Below are 22,897 nucleotides of genomic sequence, written 5' to 3' on the forward strand. Positions count from 1 at the left end.
GCACGCGTGTGTGTGTGTGTGCGTGCGTGCTTGTGCGTGTGTGGTGGCAGCTTTGAAAATGAAGCAGTCAGAACCTAGCAGACCCAACCCCCTTGGAGCAGCAAGTGGTAATGCCAGGTGACTTGGGCAAGGTGGATGTGTTGAACCCGTCCCTATGCCTCTGAGCCTTCCTCTTCAGGGGAGCAGGAGAGCCTAGTGGGGACAGCGAGTTCTGCCACAGTGGTCGCTTCCTGTCCGCAGGGAGACGGGCTTCTAGGTGTGATAGCCCAGCAGTCACAGTGCAAGGCAGTTCTAGAATTTCCTATCCCCAAGAGTGTGTCTGCTGGGCTGACCAGCTACCGTCTCATAAGCATTCCGAGGATTTTTCAACCAAAGGAATGAGCTGCCTCCTTCACTCCCGCTGCGCTCCCCTCCTCCTCCCTTGGTATTTCCATTCCCCTCCAGTCCTACTCTTGCCCCTCAAAACTCCCTCTGCCCGGAAGGTGAGAGGGTCAGAAGCAGCACCATCTGCTCTGGCCCCAAGCCCGTGAACTTGGTGGGAAGGGGGTGACACGACACTTGTTAGCAGAAGCCCCAAGGTAACCCACCACGGTCACGGTCAGCTGTGGGGCCAGAGAAAGCTGGATGTGGTGCAAGACGATAACAGGTGTCCAACGCTGGAGGGAAGATGAGAGTGACTGATATGTGCAGAACAGAGCCAGAGGCTGTGGACTTGGGGAAGGAAGTGTCTGGCGGCTGTACAGAGGTCCTTCGAATAAAGAAGGGCTTATTCTGTAAGAACACACATTGGACTTCATTGGGGGAAAATGCACGTAATGTTGCCTGTGACAACAAGTGAACAAACAGCCAAGGCTAAATTAGCGGAGTCGTCTCCGACTTAGGGAACGATCCTTAATAGCCGGCTGTCTCGAACCCTCATGCCAGAGCCTACAGCACCAAGTACGGCTCTAGCCATGGGGAAAAGAAGCTGGTCCCTCCACAAATAAACAGATCCTGCTTCTTCTCTCTCTGAAAGTGCTTGTGTCAGATGTTGGAGGAGCAGACTGCTTTTCCTGGGTAGAGAGCGAGGGGTGCAGCTCATCAGAAAAGCACAACGCAGTGTGGGTGTGCAATTGTGACACTGTCTGGCAAAATGTGGAGAGCCTTGTAAGTCGTGCCTGTTGGAGAGCACAAAGCCCACAGCTGGGGCTGGTGCTGAGGCAGGCAGATTAACACTCTACCTGCTACATCAGCATCCCATACGGGCTCCAGTTCTAGCTAGTCCCAGTTGCTCCATTTCTGATCCACCTCCCTGCTAATGTGCCCGGCAAAGCAGTGGAAGATGGTGCAAGGGCTTGGTCCCCTGCACCAAGTTGGGGACCTGGAGCAATCTTCTGACTTCTGGCTTCCGCCTGGCTCCGATCGGACTGCTGCGGCCATCTGGGGACTGAGCCCGTGGACAGAGGACCTCTCGCTCTGTAACTCTGCCTGAGCTGTCAGCTTTGGTGAAGAAAGGGAAAAAGAACAGTTTGTGCTCAGGTTTGGGTTGAATTGTGGGATATTAGTAGCTGTCTGTGAATTACTGGAAATGTGTTTTTCTTCTGCTCTCCCTGCTACCCTTCTGATACTGAGACGGTGTTCATGTAGTTTGGAAAAGGTCACAAAATACTCCTTGAAAAATAAATTAAGAGAGAGGACACTAGGGAGAGAAAGGCAGAGACGGGCTAGCCTAGCTTGCACATTTCGGGCTGGCTGAAGGCAGGCACTGAGCACGCCATCCAGATTGCTGACATGGTGGCAGGATGGCCAGACCCTGTTGCTTGAGCCACCATCACTGCCCCCAGGGTCTGCGTTGGCAGGAAACTGAAGTCAGAAGGCAGACCTGGGAACCAAAATCCAGTAAGTACCCCCTTTGTGGCTTCTATGGAAGTGTTTGGAACGGCAGCATGACCATCATTTCCATGCGGCCCTGTGCAAGCCTGGGACTTGGAAGGGAGCTAGTTGTCAGTGGTGTTGTTGGCAAGAAGCCGTGCTGCTGGCTCCAGGACCCGAGCAGTGCAAGCTTCAGCTCCTACTGGCAGGGGATACCAGGGTAGCTTGGCTGTAGCCTTTAAACAGGAGAGCACCTTCAGCCACAGCCGCAGTTAGAAGGAGTACGTGGAGCCTCACATGAATGTCTGAGAAACCAAGTCCTGCTGCTGCTGTCCCCTGCTTTCTCCCACTCCCTCCTCTTCCTCTGGCTCCCTCCCACTCGTCCTCTGGTTCTCTAACATTTGAGAGGAAAAGAGAGAGAGAGAGAGAGAGAGAGAGAGAGAGAGAGAAGCAAGCAAGAGTGCCTGTCCTTGGCTTTGCCCTCCGAACACCACCAACAGCCAGGGCCGTGCTGGGGCTGAAACTGGGAACCAGGAGTGCAATCCCAGCCTTCCACCCCGGGGCGCCATCACTGCCCTTCAGGGAGCTGCAGTCAGGAGCCTCAGCAGGGACTTGAACTCAGGCACTCTGCTGTGGGGCCCAGGACTCTTCACTGCTGTATTCTTTCTTAAAAACAGCGTCTTCTCAGAAAGTGTCCCCTCAGACAGCTGGCACTTTGGAAGGTATGTTTGTGTTGGGACATGTGTGTGTTTGCCCACCTTGAATCGTGTCCCATGAAAGGAGATCCAGTAAGTCAGCATCCCTGTAATTTAGGGGGATACCTGGTGCCACAGAGAATGCAGACCAGTGACTGTTGTCATTGTTAGAACTTACTGGAAATAATGGTCCAAGCTTGCCGGACTCGAGGCATGACCTGACTGTAAGGTGGGAGAGGGGTTGGGGTGATGGCCCAGCAAGTTGGGCTGCTGCTTGGGACTCCTACATGCCCGATGGCCTGATGTGTCTCGCCTGTGCTGCACTTCTGAGCCAGCTTCCTGCCAATGCACATCCTGGCAGCCAGCAGGTGGCAGCCAAAGTACTGGGTTCTGGCCACCCACAGGGGAGACATGGATTGAGATTTGGGGGTGTGCCTTCAGCCTGGCTCCACAGTGAACAAGCAGATGAGAAATTGTGTTTTTCTCTCTCTCTCTGCCTTTCAGATAAACACACACACACGTTTGGTGTAGTGCGTGATCCCCGAGTAAATGTTTCAACCTTTTCTAATAGCTGTTATCTTATTGTTTTTTGAATCTCTTAAACCTATTTATTAGTATTTCATTTTTTAACTCTCAAAGGAATTTAGTCTTTTACTATGGATGGCTTTTGTATTTAGTCACTGAATGTATACCCGCAAGAAAATAAATGCTAATCACATTCAATATTTGTAAAAACGTGGAAACACGAAGACAAAGCTTATAACTTACACAGTAACAATCAGCAAATTAAACCTGTGGCGACACTATTGCTTTAGAGAACATAAAGTAGATGACATTTTTATTCAATAATTAAGACCCTAACAGTAATGCTTTAAAACAAGTATTACTGGGCCCGGCGGCGTGGCCTAGCGGCTAAAAGTCCTCGCCTTGAAAGCCCCGGGATCCCATATGGACGCCGGTTCTAATCCCGGCAGCTCCACTTCCCATCCAGCTCCCTGATTGTGGCCTGGGAAAGCAGTTGAGGACGGCCCAATGCACTGGGACACTGCACCCATGTGGGAGACCCGGAAGAGGTTCCAGGTTCCCGGCTTCGGATCGGCGCAGCACCGGCCCGTTGCGGCTCACTTGGGAGTGAATCATCGGACAGAAGATCTTCCTCTCTGTCTCTCCTCCTCTGTGTATATCTGGCTGTAATAAAATGAATAAATTTAAAAAAAAAAAAAACAAGTATTACTATTTTACACTTTATACATCATGAATTTATCTATATACTGTTCAATATAGCACTATATTTTTTTTTGCAGAATTAGCCATTTATATAGCTATCATAGCAATATAATGTTAGGAAATTTCCGTTACCCTTGAGGGATTCTCTCACATCTGTTTTTAGTCTCCACTCTGGCTCTGCCACCGGCAGCCACCAGTCTACCATATAGATTCGCTCTTTTTTCGTATATTTCAAGTAAATGAAATCTTACAATGTTCAGTCTTCCATCTGGCTTGGTTGATTTCATGTAATGTTTCTGGGACTCATTGATGGTGTTGAAAATACTGTGCTTATAATGTTATTCCTATTGGCTTCACAGTAAAGTCTCCTTGTGAATCGAATGCTAAGGTATCTGATTCTCTGTATACCAACAATGGTATACAGAGAAGATCGGAAGTGAAATCTGAATAGGGAGTCTGTCTAGACATTTAACTTTAGAAGAAGCTCTGCGAAACTAACATGGCAATGTAACTTTATTTTTAGGTGCTCCACTATTATCTCAAGAATCAGACCCTGAACAAGAACTGCAGCTGTGGAATGAGGTAAAGAATTATTCTCACACCTATGTTATCATGGCAAAATAAAATAGTTTAATTGAATTTTGGAAACAACTATGATTTTGCCAATATTCTGATATAATGATATTCAGAATTGTGTTTATTAAATGAAACAGAAGGAAAAATGAAAATAAAGAAGTAAATGGTAAAGTAAGAAGGCAAAAACAGTAATTACAATAACTATAAGTGTGCAAAAATCTACGACTTGAAACATAGGGATTCTCAAATTGGATTTTCTTTTGAGATCTGAAAATGTATTGTCTGTGAGAGTCACACTTAACACAGCAAACAAACACTAAACATGAAAGGATGGAAATGTGGTATTCTGCAAATATAACTGCAATGGAAATTGAAATTATGGTGTTAATATGTAGCAAAATGACCAGACATTTGAAACAGATAAATAGGGATCTTCTGTGCTGGTAGAACAACAGGACAAGAAGATACAGCTGGGCTGGGCATTGGGCACAGTGGTTAAGACATTGCTCGGGACGCCTGCATCCTCGCCTTGTTTTCGGCTTCCAGGCTCCTGATGGCGCACATCTGGGAGGCAGCAGGTGATGGCTCAAGAATCTGGGTCCTTGCCATCCATATGGGAGACCTGGGTTGAGTTCCACACTCCTGAGCTTGTGGCTGCCTCAGGCACTTGAGGAGTGAACTAGCAGATGAGAGATGTCATCTCTCTCTTTCTCTCTTTCACAATCTCTCTGCTTTCAAATTAAAAAATAATAATAATTTTAAGATAAAGCTACAGCCATAATTAGCACATACTGACAATATAGCAGATGGAAGATATTTCTCTCTCTCTTCTCTCCCCACTGTTGTCTCTCCTTCTCTCTGTAACTCTGTCTTTCAAATATGAATAAGTAAATCTTTTTTTAAGGTGAAAACGAAAGTGAAAAAATACCTGGAACTGAATGAGAAAATGTTCTAAGTCACAATTTATAGCCTACAGCTAAATAAAACGCAAAGTAGAGAAAAATCACAGCTTCATACATTAAGTCACAGCAAAGAGGAAATTTTACAAACAAATGAGCTAAGCATTTAGCAAAAATGAGGGGAAATTAAAAGACAAATGGAATAAAAAAATAGAGCAGGAAAAAATTTAAAGAAAGATGGGAAAATAATTCACGTGAACAAAATTGTATACTTTTTTCTTCCAAAAAATTTTAAAAACGCTGCCAGTACTGTTTTCTTTTTTTTAAAGACTTATTTATTTTTATTGGAAAGCCAGATTTACAAAGAGGAGAGAAGACAGAAAGACCTTCCATCCACTGGATCACTCCCGAAGTAGCCCCATCAGCCTGAGCTGAGCCAATTCAAAGCCAAGAGCCTGGAACTTCTTCCGGGCCTCCTACATGGGTGCAGGGTCCCAAGGCTGTGGGCCATCCTCGACTGCTTTCCCAGGCCACAAGGAGGGAGCTGGATGGGAAGTGGGGCTGCTGGGATTAGAACCAGTGCCCATATGGGACCCTGGCGTGCGATAGCTGAGGATTTTAGCTCCTAGACTACCACCGGGCTCTCCAGTATTGGTTTTAAGAAGCAGAGGAGAGAAGAAAGATAAACAAGAAATAGACTGAGCAAGCAATAAACAAAAAGATATGTAAAAAATGATTTAAAAAAGTGCTTTGGAGGTTGGTATTATGGTATATTAGGTTAAGCCACTGCCTCCTACATGCATACCAGTTTGAGTCCCAGGTGCCCCACTGTTGATCCAGCTGCCTGCTAGTGTACCCGGGAAAGCAGCAGCAGATGACCCAAGTACATGGACCTGTGCCTCACATGTGGAAGATGTGGAGAGAATTCCAGGCTCACCCTGCTCTTTGCAGCCATTTGTATGAATGAGTAAGCCAACATATGGAAGCCCTCTCTCTCTCTTTCTCTCACTCTGTCATTCCTTAATTTTTTTAAGATTTATTTAGTTATATTGGAAAGGCAGATTTACAGAAAGACGGAGATAAAGAGAGAGATCTTCCACCCACTGGTTCGCTCACCAAATGGCAGCAGCAGCCAGACCTGAGCCAATCCTAAGCCAGGAGCCAGGAGCGTCTTTCAGATCTCCCATGAGGGTCCCAAGGTGTTGGGCCACCCTTGACTGCTTTCCCAGGACACAAGCAGGGAGCTGGGTGAGAAGTGGAGCAGCCGGGACACTAACTGGCACTGATATGGGATGCTGGCACTTAGGGGTGGAGGATTAGGAAACTGAACCAACACCCTGGTCCCTAACTCTTCCTTTCAAATAAACAGAGAATGGAAACCTGCCACACTTAATGTCAAGACAACTATAAAATTGTAATTATAAGACAGTTCGGTTGTTGCACAAGGACAGGCAAGTGAATCCGTGTACAGAGGCCGGAGCTGAGGCACGCAGCCGCCATTGCTACATTCAGCAGCCCCAGGTAGCATAGACTTCAAGTTTCTCATGGCAAGCCTCTGTGCATCAGTCCCGAGACGCCCTGAGCTCTCTCATCCTCGCAGCTTCCAGGGTCCCCCAGGACTCACCACTGTTCCACGGCGTCCTCTGTACTGGAGCCCTTGTCTCCTGAGCTTTCACCTCTTACTCTTACACCCACAGAGCATCTAGAATAACCCGTCTTTAGCTCCAGTCTGGGTGCCCGAAGGACTGCAGTCTCAGGAGAGTGCACACACACAAACCTAGTGTACAGTTAAAGTAATGCTCAAACCCAAAGGACAAAAAGAACAAGGTCCTTTAAAAAAGATTTATCTGCTTTTATTGGAAAGGCAGAATTACAGAGAGAGAAGGGGAGACAGGGGTCTTTCACCCACTGTTTCACTCCCTAAATCACTGCCCTGGCCAGAACTGGGCTGGTTTGAAGCCAGGAGCCAGGAGTTTCTTCTCGGTATTCCATGTATGTGCAGGGGTCTGAGCTCTTGGGCCATCTTCTGCTGCTTTCCCAGGCATATTATCAGGGAGCTGGAGGGAGGTGGAGCAGCTGGTACTCAAACCAGTGCCCATATGGGGTATTGGTACTGCCGGCTGAGGGTTGAAAGATCGACTCAATATATGGAGCGTAATGAAATGAGCACCCTACACACAGAGGAGATCCAGACAGGTGAAACTCTTAATTATATAAATGGTAAAGTATAAGGTTAATAAAGGTAATGTAGGGTAATATCTTTGTGTGTCAGAAACAGGGAAGACTTTAAAAACCAATTCGATATAAACCGTAAGGCTGAAAACATAATGGATTAAATTAGGAGTATAGACTTCTTCCAGTGAAAGTCTCTACAAAAAGGTAAGTGCTTCTGAAAGGATTGCCTTTACCCACTCTCTAAGAAATCCTGTCAAGGGCCCAGCATGGTAGCCTAGTAGCTAAAATCCTTGCCTTGCATGCACCAGGGTCCCATATGGACTCCGGTTCTTGTCCTGGCAGCCCCTTTTCCCATCCAGTTCCCTATCTGTGGCCTGGCAAAGCAGCTGAGGACGGCCCAAAGCCTTGGGACCCTGCACACACGTGGGAGACCTGGAGCAAGCTCTGGGCTCCTGGTTTCAGATCAGCTCAGCTCTTTTCATTGTGACAACTTGGGGAGTGAGCCAGCGGACAGAAGCTTTTCCTCTCTGATTCTCCTCCTCTCTGTATATCTGCCTTTCCAAAAAAAAAAATAATAATAAATCTTTTAAAAGATAAAGAAACCCATCAAATCTAGTGGATAAAGAATACAAAACAAGAATAATCAAAGGATAAGAACAGTTTGGGGTATGCGGGGAGGGCAGGGAGCAAGGAGGAGGCCCCAGATCCCAGCAGGCATCTAAAGAGAAACTCACATTCATTAGTATCAACAAAACGAAAATGTAGAGAATGAGGAAGAATCCCTTTATGCCTGTTAGACAGGCAGAGAATGGAAATCTAGCTTGTGGCAAGTGGATATGGGAGACTCAGCCCCTCCTGCACTGTTGGTGAGGCTGTCCAGGCGAGGAGCCATCTGGGGAGTGACCTCAATGCCCCTGTTCTGGATGAAGAGCCCAGAAATAATATCCAGCAGGGCCATGAACCAAGGACAGGATGGTCATGCAAGGAGATTGGCAAAAGGGTTTATTGTGCAGTGGAAACACTAGGCGAGAACTTGCCATCCATCTCTGGGCAGCGCATGGGCAGTGTGTGTGGGGAACACAATTGACTACCCCACTTGGGTTAGAAGCCACCTGCTGGATATTTACCCAACCACAAAGCTAGGCAGCAACGCAGGGTATGCAGTGAGAACGCAAGGCGATGGCGTAGACATGTACATATACACACAGTATGCAACGTAGTATGTACAAGAGGGTGTGGACATGTGGGATACACCCAAATATGCTGGGAGAGCTGTTTAGGGGCGAGTAGAATGGGAGACAGAAATGGAAGTGTGAATAAACAAGTAATAAACAAAAGAAGCAGTCATGATAATGAAGTGTGAACCAGGGAGAGCAGGTTTTATAGCTGGACCACCAGCAATGAGACACACAAGGAGAAGGGCAGAGGCTCTACTTAAACACGTACAGCAAGACATGGTCTAGAGTCTATGCTTGGTAGGAACACACAAACCAGAGGGATTAGGCAATCCGTATGAGCGTACGGATGCAACACTGCAACCATCTATGTTTCTGTGGGAAATATTTGGAAGATAAAAGTCTTCTGGATGATAATGCTGGAAGTATAGAGTTGTGAAAGCACTGTAAGCTCATTGATGCCAAGAGATAGTTAGGGGAATTAATATGTTAAGAATATATAGTTAATTTTTCTGCCAGTGTTTTTATTGTTTGGAAGGCAGAATTACTATATGAGAGGGAGACAGAGAGATCTTCTACCCACTGGTTTACCTCCCAGATGGCTGCCACAGCCAGGTTTGGGCCAGGTTGAACCCAGGAGCTCACCTGCATCCCCCTCCCCAACCTTGGTGCAGGGGCCCCTGCACTCAATTCATTGGCTGTTACCTCCCAGATGCCTTAGCAAGGAGCAGGAGCAGAGGTGGAGCAGCCGAGACTCGAAGTGGCACCCTGAAATAGAATGCCAGTGTTACTGTATGTGAGTGTGAGTGCATGCATGCGTGCGTGTGTGTGTGTGTCCTTGGATCCAGGGTTCCATTTGTGTCTGGAAGAAAAGCCATGGAGGTACAAGTGGGAACAGAACTATCCCCCCAGTGTTGTGACATGCAGGGAAGATGGCAAGTTTTGGGGAAGAAAAAGGAGGGAGACATGGGTACAAGGTTTTCTGTAAGCTCTAGAGGCCTTGGTCAGTCCCTAAACCAGACTCATGTATTTTTTGGACATAGTGAACTTGGAAGCAGTAAGGAGTTTGAGATAGATATCATCCTGTTAAGTCAAGTGATCCCTGCCAGGAGTGTGGGTATGAAGATGCAAATTAGATCAGTGCGTCAACCAAGAACCCTGGTCCGTACAGAGGACCCTGGCCCCTCTGTCCTCAGCCACTTTGGAGCCGAGGGTTTCTTTGGTCTGGTGAGCTTTGCTCCGCGTTTCTTGCTTCCCAGATGTACCTGACCTTGTTGTTTTCCTGCAGGTGGATGCAGCTTGTTCACCTTTTCTGTCCATGAACTCCCAGGCTCAGGTAATTCCGTGGGGGTGGGGGAGTGGGCATTTTGTAATGATGCAGGCAGTGGTGAGGCACTGACATTCACCACGGCTCTCTTGGGTCTTTGTGAAGTCATGGAAACACGTCAACACTGGAGGCCCTGTGACACACCTGCAGGTGGTAGTCAGCACCAGGGGCTTGTGCGCTGAAATGCTGTAGCTCTCATCTCAGAACAAAACAGATTCTTAAGATAATACACTGTTTTGGAGATCATGGAATGCCAAACTAAAATATGAATGCCAAAATCAAACTCTGTTAAATTAAAGCTGTTCTGCCTGTTGTGGGTTTTGGTGGCTGGGTATGCTGTCCCCCTTTCAAGAGCCAGCTTCCATAGACCTTGTCAACATTGTCTCCAGATCTGATGCCCAGTATGTTTGCCAAAAGTGTTCCCCAGGACTTGTCTGCTGGTCTCGGCAGTGAGCCGGCGCCCTGTCCCAGGAGTCAGGTCCTCAGCCACGGGGCTGGAGTGCTGACTCTGAGAAGAGAGAGGCCAGGAGTGTGATTCTCGCTCCTCCAGCTCGAGATGTGGAGAGGGAAGGAAGCGTGCCTGCAGCTGTGTCTCTGAGTGCAGATGGAGCAGAGCTAGTCTTAGCGCCTCACTTCCGTGGCCAGTACCACCTCCTCCTGTCCAGAGAAGAGGTTCCAGGACCTGATTTTCAGAGCTAGGAGAGGAGTCTCGCCAGGGTGCCCAAGTTGCTATTCATCCAGGAACGGCCCCAGATTGAAGAGGGAGCTCCTGAGCTGGGTATAAGCTGCCTATCCTGGCACTGGACAAGTGACAGTCTCTGTCCCTCACTTCCTCCATACAGGAGCAGGGTGTCCCTGCACCTTGCAGAGGGTGAATGATGCCTGGGAAATGTGTATGGATTCAAACACTGTGCAAACAAGAGCCATGCAATATTTTTAGCCAGTATCCCAGCAATATACACGCCAGGCCAGCAAATGAGAGAACAAACATGTCTGACTATAGGAAGAGCACACAGAGAACAGGTGTCCCGGCTCTCGCGTAGCTAACCACAGCTGTGAGAGGCGTCCCTTGCTTTTCAAAGGAAGAGATGGGCGGTTTTTCCTGAAGCTTCTAAATGAAGAGCAAGTGCAGCTATAAACCAAGCCCTGGTACTTCACCTGTTGGAATCCTTCCAAGAACTCACTACCATGAAATCACCCCTGACTAATGGGCTGAAGCTGCTCAAGTTCAGAGAGGTTAGATAACCAGCCCATGGCAACACAGCAAGAAAGAGGAACAGTGTTTGGGCCCTGCTGTGCAGTCAGAAGTTGCCCATGCTGTTAGCTGCTGTTGCAGGCCTCCAGCACACCCCGAGTGCATGTATGAAGTGACTGGTGCTCTCAATAGCACCACACTGAGCTCTGTGCAGAGCGGGCTTTGCCCCAGCTTGTCCTGGCCATGCCCGGCAGGCTGTTGAGCTCCAAGAACCCCACCCTCCCTTGGAGCCCAGGGCTGTGCCACATCAGCAAGCTCAGAGGGCAGTATCTGGGCGAGGTGTGCCGGGCACAGCTGCTTCCCCTCCACGGCCCATTGTGTGCAAGCCACAGCAGGATTTTTCAAGTCAACCATTTCTAAGATTGAGGGCAGCTCCATGCTATGGCATGTAGACTCCGACTTTGTTGCAAGCTGGGAAGGCTCATCCTGGCATGGCCCCATGATGGGTACTTTCTGTTGGGGAATTCGGGGATGTCTTAGCAGGTGCAAGCCCGGTGTATCTGGGCTACAGTGGGCACCTCCAAGAGTGCATTTAGTGAGCATAGCATATACCTGTTTTTTGTTTCCTGTGGGGTTTTTTTTCCTGGTTAGGAGGAAGGTTTGGCAGGTAAGTTTTTGTTATAAGAAAAATATCAAGGGATTCCAACAGTCTGTGTGATCTGCGAATAAGGTGGTTTGGGGTCATAGGTAGCTCAGTGCAGGATCCTAGCACGGCACAGGTGATCTTCGTGCAAAGCATGGCAAAGGCAGAGCATGTGTGTCCTCCTCCTCCCTCCAGGTCTCCAGTGCCCTGAAGGAGCTTTGCTTCATGCTCATGGCAATGCCACCGAGGCCTCAGGTAAGGCGGAAACCGTGCTTTGTAGAAATTCTGCTGCAAGAAAATACGCCCAATTTTGGGAGCATGCCAAGAAGCACTAGGAGAGAGAAAGAATAAAAGGAGAATCTTTCCTCTACTGGTTTATTCCCCACGCATCTGCTAGGGCTAGGCCAGGGCTAGGCCAGGCCAGAGGCGGGAGCCATGCACTCCATCCCAGTCACCCGTGGAGGTGTCAGGAAGCCAGGTATTTGGATCATCAACTGTTGGTGTGTGGAAGTGTTGGCAGGAAGCTGGATCAGGAGTGGAGGAGCTGGAACTTGAACCAGGCACTCTGATGGGGAATACGGTGTCCCAACTGGGGGAAAGGGTGTGGATTTACTCACTGCACCCCAATGTGCATGCTTAATTTCACTCTTTTATATGTAATGTGTTATTTGGTTTTAATTGTGTGATTTTTAATATAAATGCTATTATGTTACATATACATATACATATAAAATGACATATGCATGTCCCTTCAATAGGAACAAGATGAAAAAGATAATACCAAAAGGGTAAGGAAATTTTCATAATTATATACTTTTAAAATGCATAAAGGAATCCACTAATATTTTCTAGTAAAACTCTTGCTTTTTTTAAAAACAGTTTTTATTTCATTATTCGAAGACACAAAATTTGGGCAATTCAAATGTTGTGGTAAGTTGTAAAACTACTTCTTTTTGTCTAAAAGAAAACACCCATTTCTACAGTTGAATAAAACTAGACCTAAATTTAAGTTTTTTTTTTTTACCTTAAAACGTGTATTTCTGGGTGAATAAATGAAATTCCACATTTATTATACATTCAGTTTATTGTGTATGCCAGTGACTACATGAACATTCAGTCAGTCATTCATTCATTTGCCCAAAAATTATTGACTACTTTGTACCAGGCACAATTCTAGGTACTAGAAATACAGCAACAAAGAAAATTGAAAATCTGGAAAGAAATTCTGTCATGGAACTCGCTAGGAAAAGACAAATAAATAAGTAAAACATATGATTTCAACATTGGCAGTTCACACAAGGGAAAACAGTTTTATCTGAAAGCATCAGAATTATTTTGAAAGACGCTTGTAACTAGAAATATCTTCCTCTATGCTAAGATCTCTTTTTAAGGAAGCAGCTATTCAGTGTGAGAATTAATTCTAAATTAGCCACAGCCCCCAAATTTGAATTTCATTTAGTCCAAAACTTTGTGGCTTTAGAGGTAGTTTTTCTGTGTGCGACCGAACCAACCTAGACACAGTCATTGTTTGACTATGGTATTCTAAACTTGTAATTCACCAGCACAGACATGAAACATTCTTAGATCGGCGAAGTTGAAAGTTAGGTTATCTTGGCTTCACCCCAGTTGGCTTGGGTGAGAGTTACAGGGCTCAAAGCAGTTCACCCAAGAAGTGAATTTACTGTTTGTGAGAAGGTTCAGTTCAATTTGTACCATTAAAAAACAAACAAAAAATGCACCACAGCCATATCTGTTCGCCACCTGTCTCAACGTGCTATCCCTTCCTTCTGCTTGGCATCTTTGAATTTCCAGAAAATGGACCTTTGGTCGCATTTTCACCATCAATAAGACATCGTCGTTTTCATGTCCCTTGTGGCTTTGTTCCGCTTGTGTCCACTTTAAACATTAGGGTCTTGAAAATGATCATGGAAAATGCGAAATATCTCCTTGGCCCACTTTTCTCCAACCCTTGGATGCAGCTGAGTGGAGCTACAAGTCCTGAAGGGCGATGCCTGGTTCAATTTGTGCTTCTCTTGCCAACAGATTCATGATGAAAGAGATGAACTCAGACTTGCTTTCATATGGCCCAAATCATTTTGAAAGAAAGCAATGACGAAACCACCCCCTAAACCTCCCCACACTCTTGTCCCACGCCATTAGGAAGCCACCAAAGTGTCCCCCATCTTGTGGCATGTCTTCCACGGTTCCTGGAGGTGCTGGGCCAGGGCTGCTGCAGTTAACACCCTGGGGGGGGTTTGTTTGTTTGTTTTTGTGTTTTGATCTGAGGGAAGTGTGGTGGGTGGAAAGCAAAGCAGGTGGGCAGCATCTCTGTGGCCAGTGTGAAATGGCCCGTGGGCTCAGCAGGTGTGTTCATGTCCTCCCAGCCCTCCGTCGTGCACCCGTTGCTGCAGCTCCTCCCTCACCTGCATGACAGAAGAATGAAGAGGTTCTCCGTGCACGTATGTACCTCCGGCTCACATGCGCACTTTGCTGCTGTCTGGGCCAACCCTGGGAGTGGGGCAGAGAGCAGGTGTCCTCACTTGGGGTAAGCTTAGCTGGCCACGGTCAGAGTAGTGGGGACCACAGCCTGGGATGTCCACGCCTTTGGATGGGCATGAGTGTTCATCCCACCCCAGCCCCTGCCTCCTGCCCTTTCTAACTTGTGCTGTGGACACTGGAGGAAGTTGGGTGCTTGTGTCCCAAGGCCCTGCCATGAGGAACCCATTCTTGGTTGAGGGCGGGCTCCGCAGGGTGTCTCTCCACAGAAGAGCTAGGCACTGCTTGCTGGCCCTCTGATTCTAGCTGGATCGCGTGTGAAAATGCTGCTAAAGTGAGGCTTGTGAAATATACACATTGGGAAGGAAATGTGATTTTTTCCCCCTAGAATTCATAAAGCTGTGGCCTCAAGCCAGTCGTTACATGTCAGGTGACTATAACTGAGTTAGCACGTCATTTACCATTTTTAAAATTTGCTTATTTTTTTTTTTTTATTTGGAAGGCATACAGAGACAAAAGGCTCACCCATCTTCTGGGGAACTCCCCCAATGCCCGCAATAGCCTGGGCTGGGTCAGATGGAAGACGGGAACCCAGAGCTCCATCTGAGTCTCCCATTCTGAGGGATGGCAGCTGCATGAGGCCTTGAGCCCTCACCTGCAAGCAGATGGCTTAGGGAGCTGAAGCCATGACCCGCCCAAGCCCTGGCACTCCAATGTGAGAAAGTGGCATCCTAGCCTGCCTCTCAACTGCCAGGCTGTGGAATTTGGGTTGTCACTGGAGAAGCCTCCATTTGGAGCTGTGGGTCAGGTGGCGCTTGGGTGCCCACATCCTCAATCAGAATGCTGGGTACAGTCAGCTCAGTTCTGCATGCTGGCTTCCTGTGGGAAGCAAGGGTCCTGTCCCTGTGCAGCAGCCCCAGAGTGAGTCGTCGGCTGCTGGCTGTGGCTGTTCCGCCCTGAGCGTCACAGCACGTGGGGAGTAAACAGTGGATAGAAGACCCTCTCTCCATCTTCCTCTCATTGCCTTTCTAGAAAAAAACAGAAAAAAGAAAAAACATGCCTTTAAGGAGGACTCCTAGCCCCTGCCATGTTGAGATCTTCTAGATATTATTTTTAAGTAGTATCTGACATTGTGGTAACAGACACTATTTAGTCACAAAATCCTACTTGACTCCTTTGGAAACTCAGTTCATTCTAAGATAGCATTGTTACCACAGTTTAGGAACAGACACGAAAACCCCAAATACTTGAAGGAATTCCCTTAGATCACACTAATGAGAAAGATTATAACATGGTCTTCTGACTTCTGGTTTGAGCAAATACCTTTTTCACTATATGAATTCCCTTCGTGGTTTAAACTTCATGCTTTATTGTTCAAGTATATATTTTGTTAGTAAACGCTGAATTTTGCTTAATTTCAGTAGCACATTTGTTTTAGTACTCCTAGAAATGCTGTATAAAAGCCTTGAAATATTTTTTAAATGAATAGTTTACATGAATGAAAGCCTTCACTTATTTTTATGGTTGCACTTTCCTGTAAATTCTTCACATTCTTACACTAAGCTTTCATCAGACAGTATCTGCTGCCAACTTCAAAGAGAAATGTGAGAGCAAATGTTGTAACCCCTTTAAAAGGGTAGAATTTCCAGAATTTTTAAAAAAATCAGTTGCCGTCCAACTTTCCGGAAGAGTCTAACAAGATGCTGCTTTTGAATTAGCCTTTACTTTCTGATTTACGAATAGAAAAGTTTCAAGTCCAATACCCTGTTTCTTCAACTATGCCAACAGTGACTAGTTAGCTCACAGGATTTCAGGGTGGTGAGCAATACTACCCACACTCACACACTGTGTGACCAGTTTAGATCCGAGTTGGAGCTGTCTGCTTGGAATGAGAGCTCCTGAGATTCCAGACAATTAGCCGAACACACAAACCCCAGCTTAGTGTGTCCCGCACAGGCGTGACTCCTGCGAGTATTTTGCAGCAAATCGATTTTCCTGGGGACCGACAAAAGCGAAGTATGTGAGCTGTGAATGCAAAAGCAGTCGCAGCAGTGTCGGCTTTGCTGGGCCAAGCCACCTAATTTTAAAACAGGTTTCGGAGAGTCAAACATTGTGAATTCTTGAAGAAAGTGAGTTTCCAATATCCTTTTTCCTGAATTCTGGTTGTAAACTATGGTTCCCCTTTTATCTGCACATCTTTAAAAATTCCCTCCATAATTCTCACGTATGCTGCTCGCCCTCCAGGGATAAGACCCTAAAAATACCTGTCCTGCAGAACATTCTACTTCTTTTTGTCTTCTAATACACATAGGGAATTTTCTTCCATAGGCATACAGATTGTCTCTTATGTACATTTTAAAAATGAATCTTTCTATCCTAAGAAACTTGAAAAATTATAATTGTAAGTCAAAATATTGAGAGCTTATGATCAGTTTATGGGAAATCAAGAATTCCTAGATTTACACAGATATCAAGGGCATCTCTTAGAAGGCCTTGATGGATAAAGTCCCTAGATTCCCACCCTGGTAATGTTCTGGGACAGATAATTTTCCACAAAAACAAGAAGCCACAGAACCAATTTTATGGAAATCATAAAATGTTAAATATTTTCCTATGAAATTGAAAGTTAAATGTTTAAAGAAGAAACACTACAAAGTATGACCTTTATCAATCGTTGATGTGTTCAATTTGTTGGTTTTTTTCCATTACTCTTTTGTATACTTAATTGTATCAAGAAAACTCTAAAGTATTATTGGATAAACAGCTTTTTAAAGTTGTGCATAATTTCTACCATCATTTCTACAGAAATTTTGTACATTAGCTTTTAATTATGGATCATCTATATTTCTCCTACTCATGTACAATATATGTTTTAAAGAAATTATTTTATTCTAAAAAATGCTAAAAGAAGATTTCTAAGTAAAGCTAATTATGAAGTGTTTGTCATTTCTCTTTCTGCTTAGTGTTGAGAATATTGTATCCAATGAAATTCTGTTGTAAAAAAGATTCATTTATTTATTTGAAAGGCAGAGCAATAGAGAAGAGAGATCTTTCCCACGCTGGCTCACTCCCCAAATGCCACAACGACCAGGTGTAGAACAGGCTAAAGCCAGGAGCCAGAAGCGCCATGCTGACTTTCCCAGGGTTAGCAGGAGCCCAGGGACTCGAGCCATCTCCCACTGCTTTCCCAGGCACATTAGCAAGGAGCTGATCAGAAATGAAGCAGCCAGAACGCAAACCATCACAAGCAATGGCTTAACCCACTGGCCCACAGTGCCTGCCCCTTTGTCATGTGGCCACAGAAGCTATTTTTAAATGCAGTATTCTGAGGGCACAGCTAATTGTAGAAGATTCTCTGCTGTATGCATGTACAGAGTCTCCTTTGGTGTAAATTACAAGCCCAGCCATTGGCTCCCTCTCTCTCTGGTCATGGCCCAGGAAGAATCGCCCTTATTCAGCTATATGTAATTCCTAATGCCCTCATTTTCCTTTCCAGGAAGAATTGCAAAGTCCTGTCATGACCCGAAGTCGAGGATTCTTCTTATTCCGGGTATGCACGTACTGTTTATTTTTAGCCAATCATTATCCAAATGGGGGAAATGCTTTTTCTGTGCATGCATTTCATTGGCGCCTAGGTTTTGAAGTTTACTGATATTTGTTATCAGGCGTTACACTCTTAACGTTAACTTCTGTTAGCACCTTATGACTTCAATACTGCAACATTCGCAGTCGTTTCTGTGTCAACTCCCCCTGTTTGCAAGCACCCCAAGTGGCATTCACCTCCTTGATGGTTTAATTCCATGACTTTTCACCCATCAGGATAAAATGTCCTTAACAGGCATCCTCTCGCAAGTTCCAAAGAATCATTTACTAAACATGTGATTCGGTGGGTTGGAATAGCTGTGTCTACTCTCACAGACATGACGGCGTTAGCTCCAGCACAGTCTGTGAGCTGTCCAGACGTTGGGGCTGCATTTCTCATTCATATATCGAAACTGTCTCTGAAACATGAGTTTCTTTCTAAGCAACTGTGCTTTCAATAATATTTCCAGTTTAAATACATTCCCAGACATTTTAACAACTATGTATTGGACTTCTACCAGGAGCTGAGCCAGGTACTAAGGGCGGGCATTGTAGCAGCAGCTGGGATTCCAGCCCCACGTTCCCTGAGCGTGCAGCCAAGCAAAGGACGAAGTACCAAGTCCCGTGAGACCTTCAGCCCTTCAGGCTGCAGCCTCTGGTTCCCACCTGAACCCTCACCGAGAAAGGGAGAAGCACGGCGCATCCCCCACACCATCAGAAACTGACTGACGAGACAGTGAACTGAGAAATCTCACTGTAAAGCAACAGGGGAGGGGACATACAGCACAAAGGTGGTCTGGAAGATAATTTGAAAGGCAAATTAGAGAATGGAGTGGATATAGGAACTAAATGTAGGGCAAAAAGAGAAAGAGAGAAAAAAGTAATCCTTAACACCCTGATTCCAGGAAGCTAATTTGGATTCTTAGTCAATTAAAATTGAGAGCATTTGTCTTAAAGTCCTGGTGCCTTCAAGCAACTAAGCAAAACCAGATAGTATGTAAGTTATGTGACCCTCAGGAACAAAACACAAGGTTTAGGGCCCCCCCTCAGACTTACACAGCTGAACTTCTGGCTGTGGAACCCAAGCAAGCTTGTTAAAAACAAAAGCAACTTCGATGCATGTAAGAGAAGCAGCTCCCTAGAAATACCAACTCTATCCTCATTTCACTGATTTATTTCTTGTTTATTGTTTTTCAGCCACGCAATGGAAGGAGGTCCACGGGTCTCGTTTAAAATGGTACGTGTTGAATAAAAATAGTGCATGCCTCACAGTTCCACTCAGTCTGGAGATCCCTGAGTGTATTTGTACCACTTGATTTTGGTGGCGTGACCCTAGTCACATTTCTTCGTATTATCATTTTGGAGTGACTAATGCGGTGATGGATGGGAATACCCCAGGACTCCCAGGTTCACTTTACCCATTAGTATTAATCAGAGTTAGTCCCAGTAGGTCTCATCACAGCTGAGTCCAAGACAGTGGTTCTGTGGTCACTCACTGTGCAAGTGGCAGATTGGGGACTGAGGCTTGAGGAGCAATTGCGTCCGTCTTCATCAGGCAGACTGAAGGAGCCTGTCTGCCACATAAGTCATAAAAAGTGTGTGGCTTACCCAGCTTCTAGAGGACTCACTATGGAGAGATCTGACAGCCTGATGTCTACTCTGGTGCCCTCAACTTCCAGCTCAGTGCTGGGGACCCAGCAGAAACTCCAGAGCCAGTAGCTGTGGGCTGACCCCCCACATCTGGTACGCATGTTTATTCTATTGTCTTATCAGACTATACATTTTGAAATCAAACTGAAATACAGATTAGTAGGCTTATAGCATGGAAATAAGAGGCCAGTCTACTATGTAATCCTAAATTTCTATTTTTACATTGAACAGATTAATTTTTATATTTTATTGATTTTCTCTCAAACCTTAAATGTATAGAGTGGAGGGCCCAGTGTGTTGGGTCAGAGGCTAAATATTTGTCTTGCAAGCACCAGGATCTCATATGGGTGCTGGTTCATGTCCCAGATGCTCCACTTCCCATCCAGCTCCCTGCTTGTGACCTGCGCAAGCAGTAGAGTACAGCCCAAAGTCTTGGGACCCTGCCCCCGCATGGGAGACCTGGAAGAAGCTCCTGGTTCCGTTGGCTGCTTGGGGAGTGAACCAGCAGATGGAAGATCTTTCTGTCTCTCCTCTGTAAATCTGCCCTTCAATAGAAATAAATACATCTTTAAATATATATGTGATGCTGTAACAATTATGTGCAGAAATGTTTATATACAAACTGCATATACATATTCACATACTCATCTGTGCTTGAGTCTAATTCAATGTTTTTTCTTTCACAGAAAGAATGCCAAGTCATTTTTCATAGTGGCAGTGTTATGGAATACAACAAGCAGTAATGTTTGTTTTCTTTCCCCCAAATCGACCTTTGCTAAGTTGATTTTGTTGACAATTTTTGTCTTGTAAATGTTCTCAGTAAAAATTGGTTGAGGTTGTAAATGTTCCATTTGGTGAAAATAGAAAAGCATCTTAGAATATTTTTTCCTCTGTGTGGTAATAATAAAGTGAAATAAAGTTGTAAACAATGCTCCTTAGGTCTCTGTAGCTTTTGACAATATTGGCACACACTCGTTTTTGACATTTTTATTAGTTTCTCATAATTGGCAAGGCATGTTGAGCCACCGCCCAGGTGGGCACTGGCTGGAGTCCTGGCTGCTCAGCTTTCAATCCGACTCCCTATTAATGGGCCTAGGAAATCAGCACTAGATGGCCCAAGTGGCAGAGCCCCTGCACCTACACAGGAAAGCCGAAAGCAGCTCCTGGATCCTGGCTACAGCCTCCTGCCCAGCTGTAGCCACTGAGGCCATTTGAGGAGTGAGCTGGAATGTGGGATATCTTTTTCTCTGTCTCCCTCCCTCTCTGCCCTGTAACTCTGCCTGTAAGCTAAATAAATAAATCTTTTTTAAAAAAGTGAATCATGGAATTGAAGTTCAATGAGCTATTTTTGTTTATTTAATTAGTCCTATTTCGATTTTATCTGTCACAAAATCACCAGCATTTGTAAATAGGAGAATCCCCAATTGGTAACAATATTAGAGTGTGAACAACAACTGAATATATGCCAATTAAGGATTTGGATTTGAGCTGCCAATAGTCCAGTAAGCAAGTTGTGAAATTATGTAATTCTGACATGGTTTTTTGATTGCTACAAATGTAACAGGCCTTTCACTTGTTCTATCAACTCATATTACCGAGTTTGTCTTAAACTCTGGTGTCCCTCTACAACATTTGAAATGCAACCACTGCTGCCCATGACCAGAAAGGAAAGAAGCTTCCTGGAAGAGAAACATGGATGTGCTTCAGTTTTACAAGAAGTCCCTCAGGTGGTGGTCCCGGCACTAACCTGGCCAGGAGGCCGTGTTATCGAACACAGCTTAAACTAACTCTGTTACTAACAAATGAATGTCACTTGTCAATGAACGAAGAAGCAGAAGAGAACAGAAATTTTGTTCTTCTTTTTAAAAGAAATGAATTGCCTTAATAAGATGGAGACTTCTTGTCAGCAAGGCGGGGTCTCCCTGAAGCCACAGATCCGTAGAGCCACACTTGCTAGTTCTGTGCACCGTAACCCGGCCAGCTCACTCCTCCTGACTTGTTAGAGTGAGTGTTCATTCACCCAGCAGTTGCCAGGGACCCTGAGGAATTCAGAGACATGAATCACCGACACCATGCGGGGCGTGTAGGATAACGGAGGGAGACAAGCGGCAGCTGAAGAAATGCCCAAGCCTGGCTAGAAAAATTGTGGTGTTTTTAAATATTTAGCAATCATCGATGTCTCAAACACAGACAAAACAGCATATATGGCTGTTTTGTAGGATTTGTAGGAAATATCATCAGGCATGACGGATGATGTGATGCCAAAACTAAGCTTAAAATTATATCAACAAACGCATTTTTCTCCTCTGTGCCAAACCCTGATAGAAACAGGCGGATTACACCAAGTACTTTCCCCAAGTTGCTGGCAGCTGCCTCAACGCACGCATCCCCTCCTTAAACATCAAACAATCCGGTTGTCCGGGTTTCCAGCCAAGGCCAGCTCTGTTTCCTGTTGAAGAAAGGGCTCAGGAGTTCAGAGGCAGTAGCAGACTGGCAGGGGCGTGAGTCGGAGCAGCAGAAGGAGGGGCAGCCCGCAGTAGACCGGAAGCTGCCTGAGGGCAGCAGCGGCCTCGTTGCCTAGTGACAGCGCACGCGGCCCGCAGACGTCATAGCCTTGATTGTCCTCGCGCTGGGACGGCGGCCGTTGAGGAGGCGGGGCCTGTAGCCGTCTTCCCGCCCAGGGAGGCTTCGGGGCTCGTTTGCTCCGCCCCTCAGCGTCCGGCGTCTTCCCGCCTAGGAGGCCTCCGGTCTCAGCGTCCAGACGACGCCGGTGCACTGGGGGCACTGAGGGCTCGGCGGAGCGTCGCCATGCAGGTGAGGTGACCCGGTGGCCCGGCTGGGAGCCCCGCTGCCAGGGCCTTAGGGCCTCCCCTGGGTTCCTGCCAAACGCTGACCTGGCCTGTGCCTCGGCCTGGTTCTGAGAGAAATCGGAGTTAGGCCCGAGAGGACGCCATGTCTAAGCCTTGGCAGAGAGGCTTGCGCACCTGGCCCCATTTCTGACTGGACAGCCCACAGGTCAGCCCCTGGGTAGTTCAGCTGTGTCCCCCTGTCCTGCTACCCGTAATGTCTGTCTTTAGGAAGCGAGCAACTGCCCCTGGACTTTCTCCCCCACTGCCGTGTTCTCTTTTAGGCAAAATAAAATGATCACTTTCCAATCCCTGCCCCACCTAATTCCCAGATTAAAACCACTGGAATTAGCTACCCAGAACTTATAGGTAGCCTTAGCAACCAGGACTATTTTCTTTCTTTCTTTTTAAAATTTATTTATTTTTATTACAAAGTCAGATATACACAGAGGAGGAGAGACAGAGAAAGATCATCCGTCTGATGATTCACTCCCCAAGTGAGTGCAACGGTCGGTGCTGCGCCAGTCCGAAGGCAGGATCCAGGAACTTCCAGGTCTCCC

At 46.2% G+C, this 22,897-nt stretch overlaps 2 protein-coding genes across 3 annotated transcripts in view; both read left to right on the plus strand.

Annotated features, from left to right (window-relative positions):
* Nucleotides 1-4,300: 4,300 nt before the first annotated feature.
* On the plus strand, nt 4,301-20,659 carry NMU (neuromedin U). The gene is made up of 9 exons (XM_058666736.1): nt 4,301-4,355; nt 9,887-9,934; nt 11,959-12,018; nt 12,522-12,551; nt 12,643-12,693; nt 14,148-14,222; nt 17,756-17,809; nt 19,039-19,078; nt 20,182-20,659. The coding sequence occupies exons 2-8, from the start codon at nt 9,917-9,919 to the stop codon at nt 19,072-19,074; spliced, it is 324 nt and encodes a 107-aa protein (XP_058522719.1). The 5' UTR covers nt 4,301-4,355; nt 9,887-9,916; the 3' UTR covers nt 19,075-19,078; nt 20,182-20,659.
* Nucleotides 20,660-22,283: 1,624 nt separating this feature from the next.
* The window catches only part of PDCL2 (phosducin like 2), a 44,655-nt gene continuing 44,041 nt past the window's right edge, over nt 22,284-22,897 (plus strand). For both annotated transcript variants that reach the window (XM_058667289.1, XM_004590869.3), the window contains exon 1: nt 22,284-22,305. In XM_058667289.1, coding sequence (XP_058523272.1) covers nt 22,300-22,305 — 6 coding nt within the window. In that variant the 5' untranslated portion in view covers nt 22,284-22,299. The remainder of the gene's footprint in view (nt 22,306-22,897) is intronic.

Source organism: Ochotona princeps, chromosome 7 (assembly GCF_030435755.1).
Source record: "Ochotona princeps isolate mOchPri1 chromosome 7, mOchPri1.hap1, whole genome shotgun sequence".
In the NCBI taxonomy this organism is placed as follows: domain Eukaryota; kingdom Metazoa; phylum Chordata; class Mammalia; order Lagomorpha; family Ochotonidae; genus Ochotona; species Ochotona princeps.

What these genes read in the sequence shown, in the direction of transcription:
- NMU (XM_058666736.1), top strand. An exon ending in TGAAGAGGTTCTCCGTGCAC is followed by an intron (nt 14,223 to 17,755) that starts GTATGTACCTCC and finishes TTTCCTTTCCAG; the next exon opens with GAAGAATTGCAAAGTCCTGT. An exon ending in GAGGATTCTTCTTATTCCGG is followed by an intron (nt 17,810 to 19,038) that starts GTATGCACGTAC and finishes ATTGTTTTTCAG; the next exon opens with CCACGCAATGGAAGGAGGTC.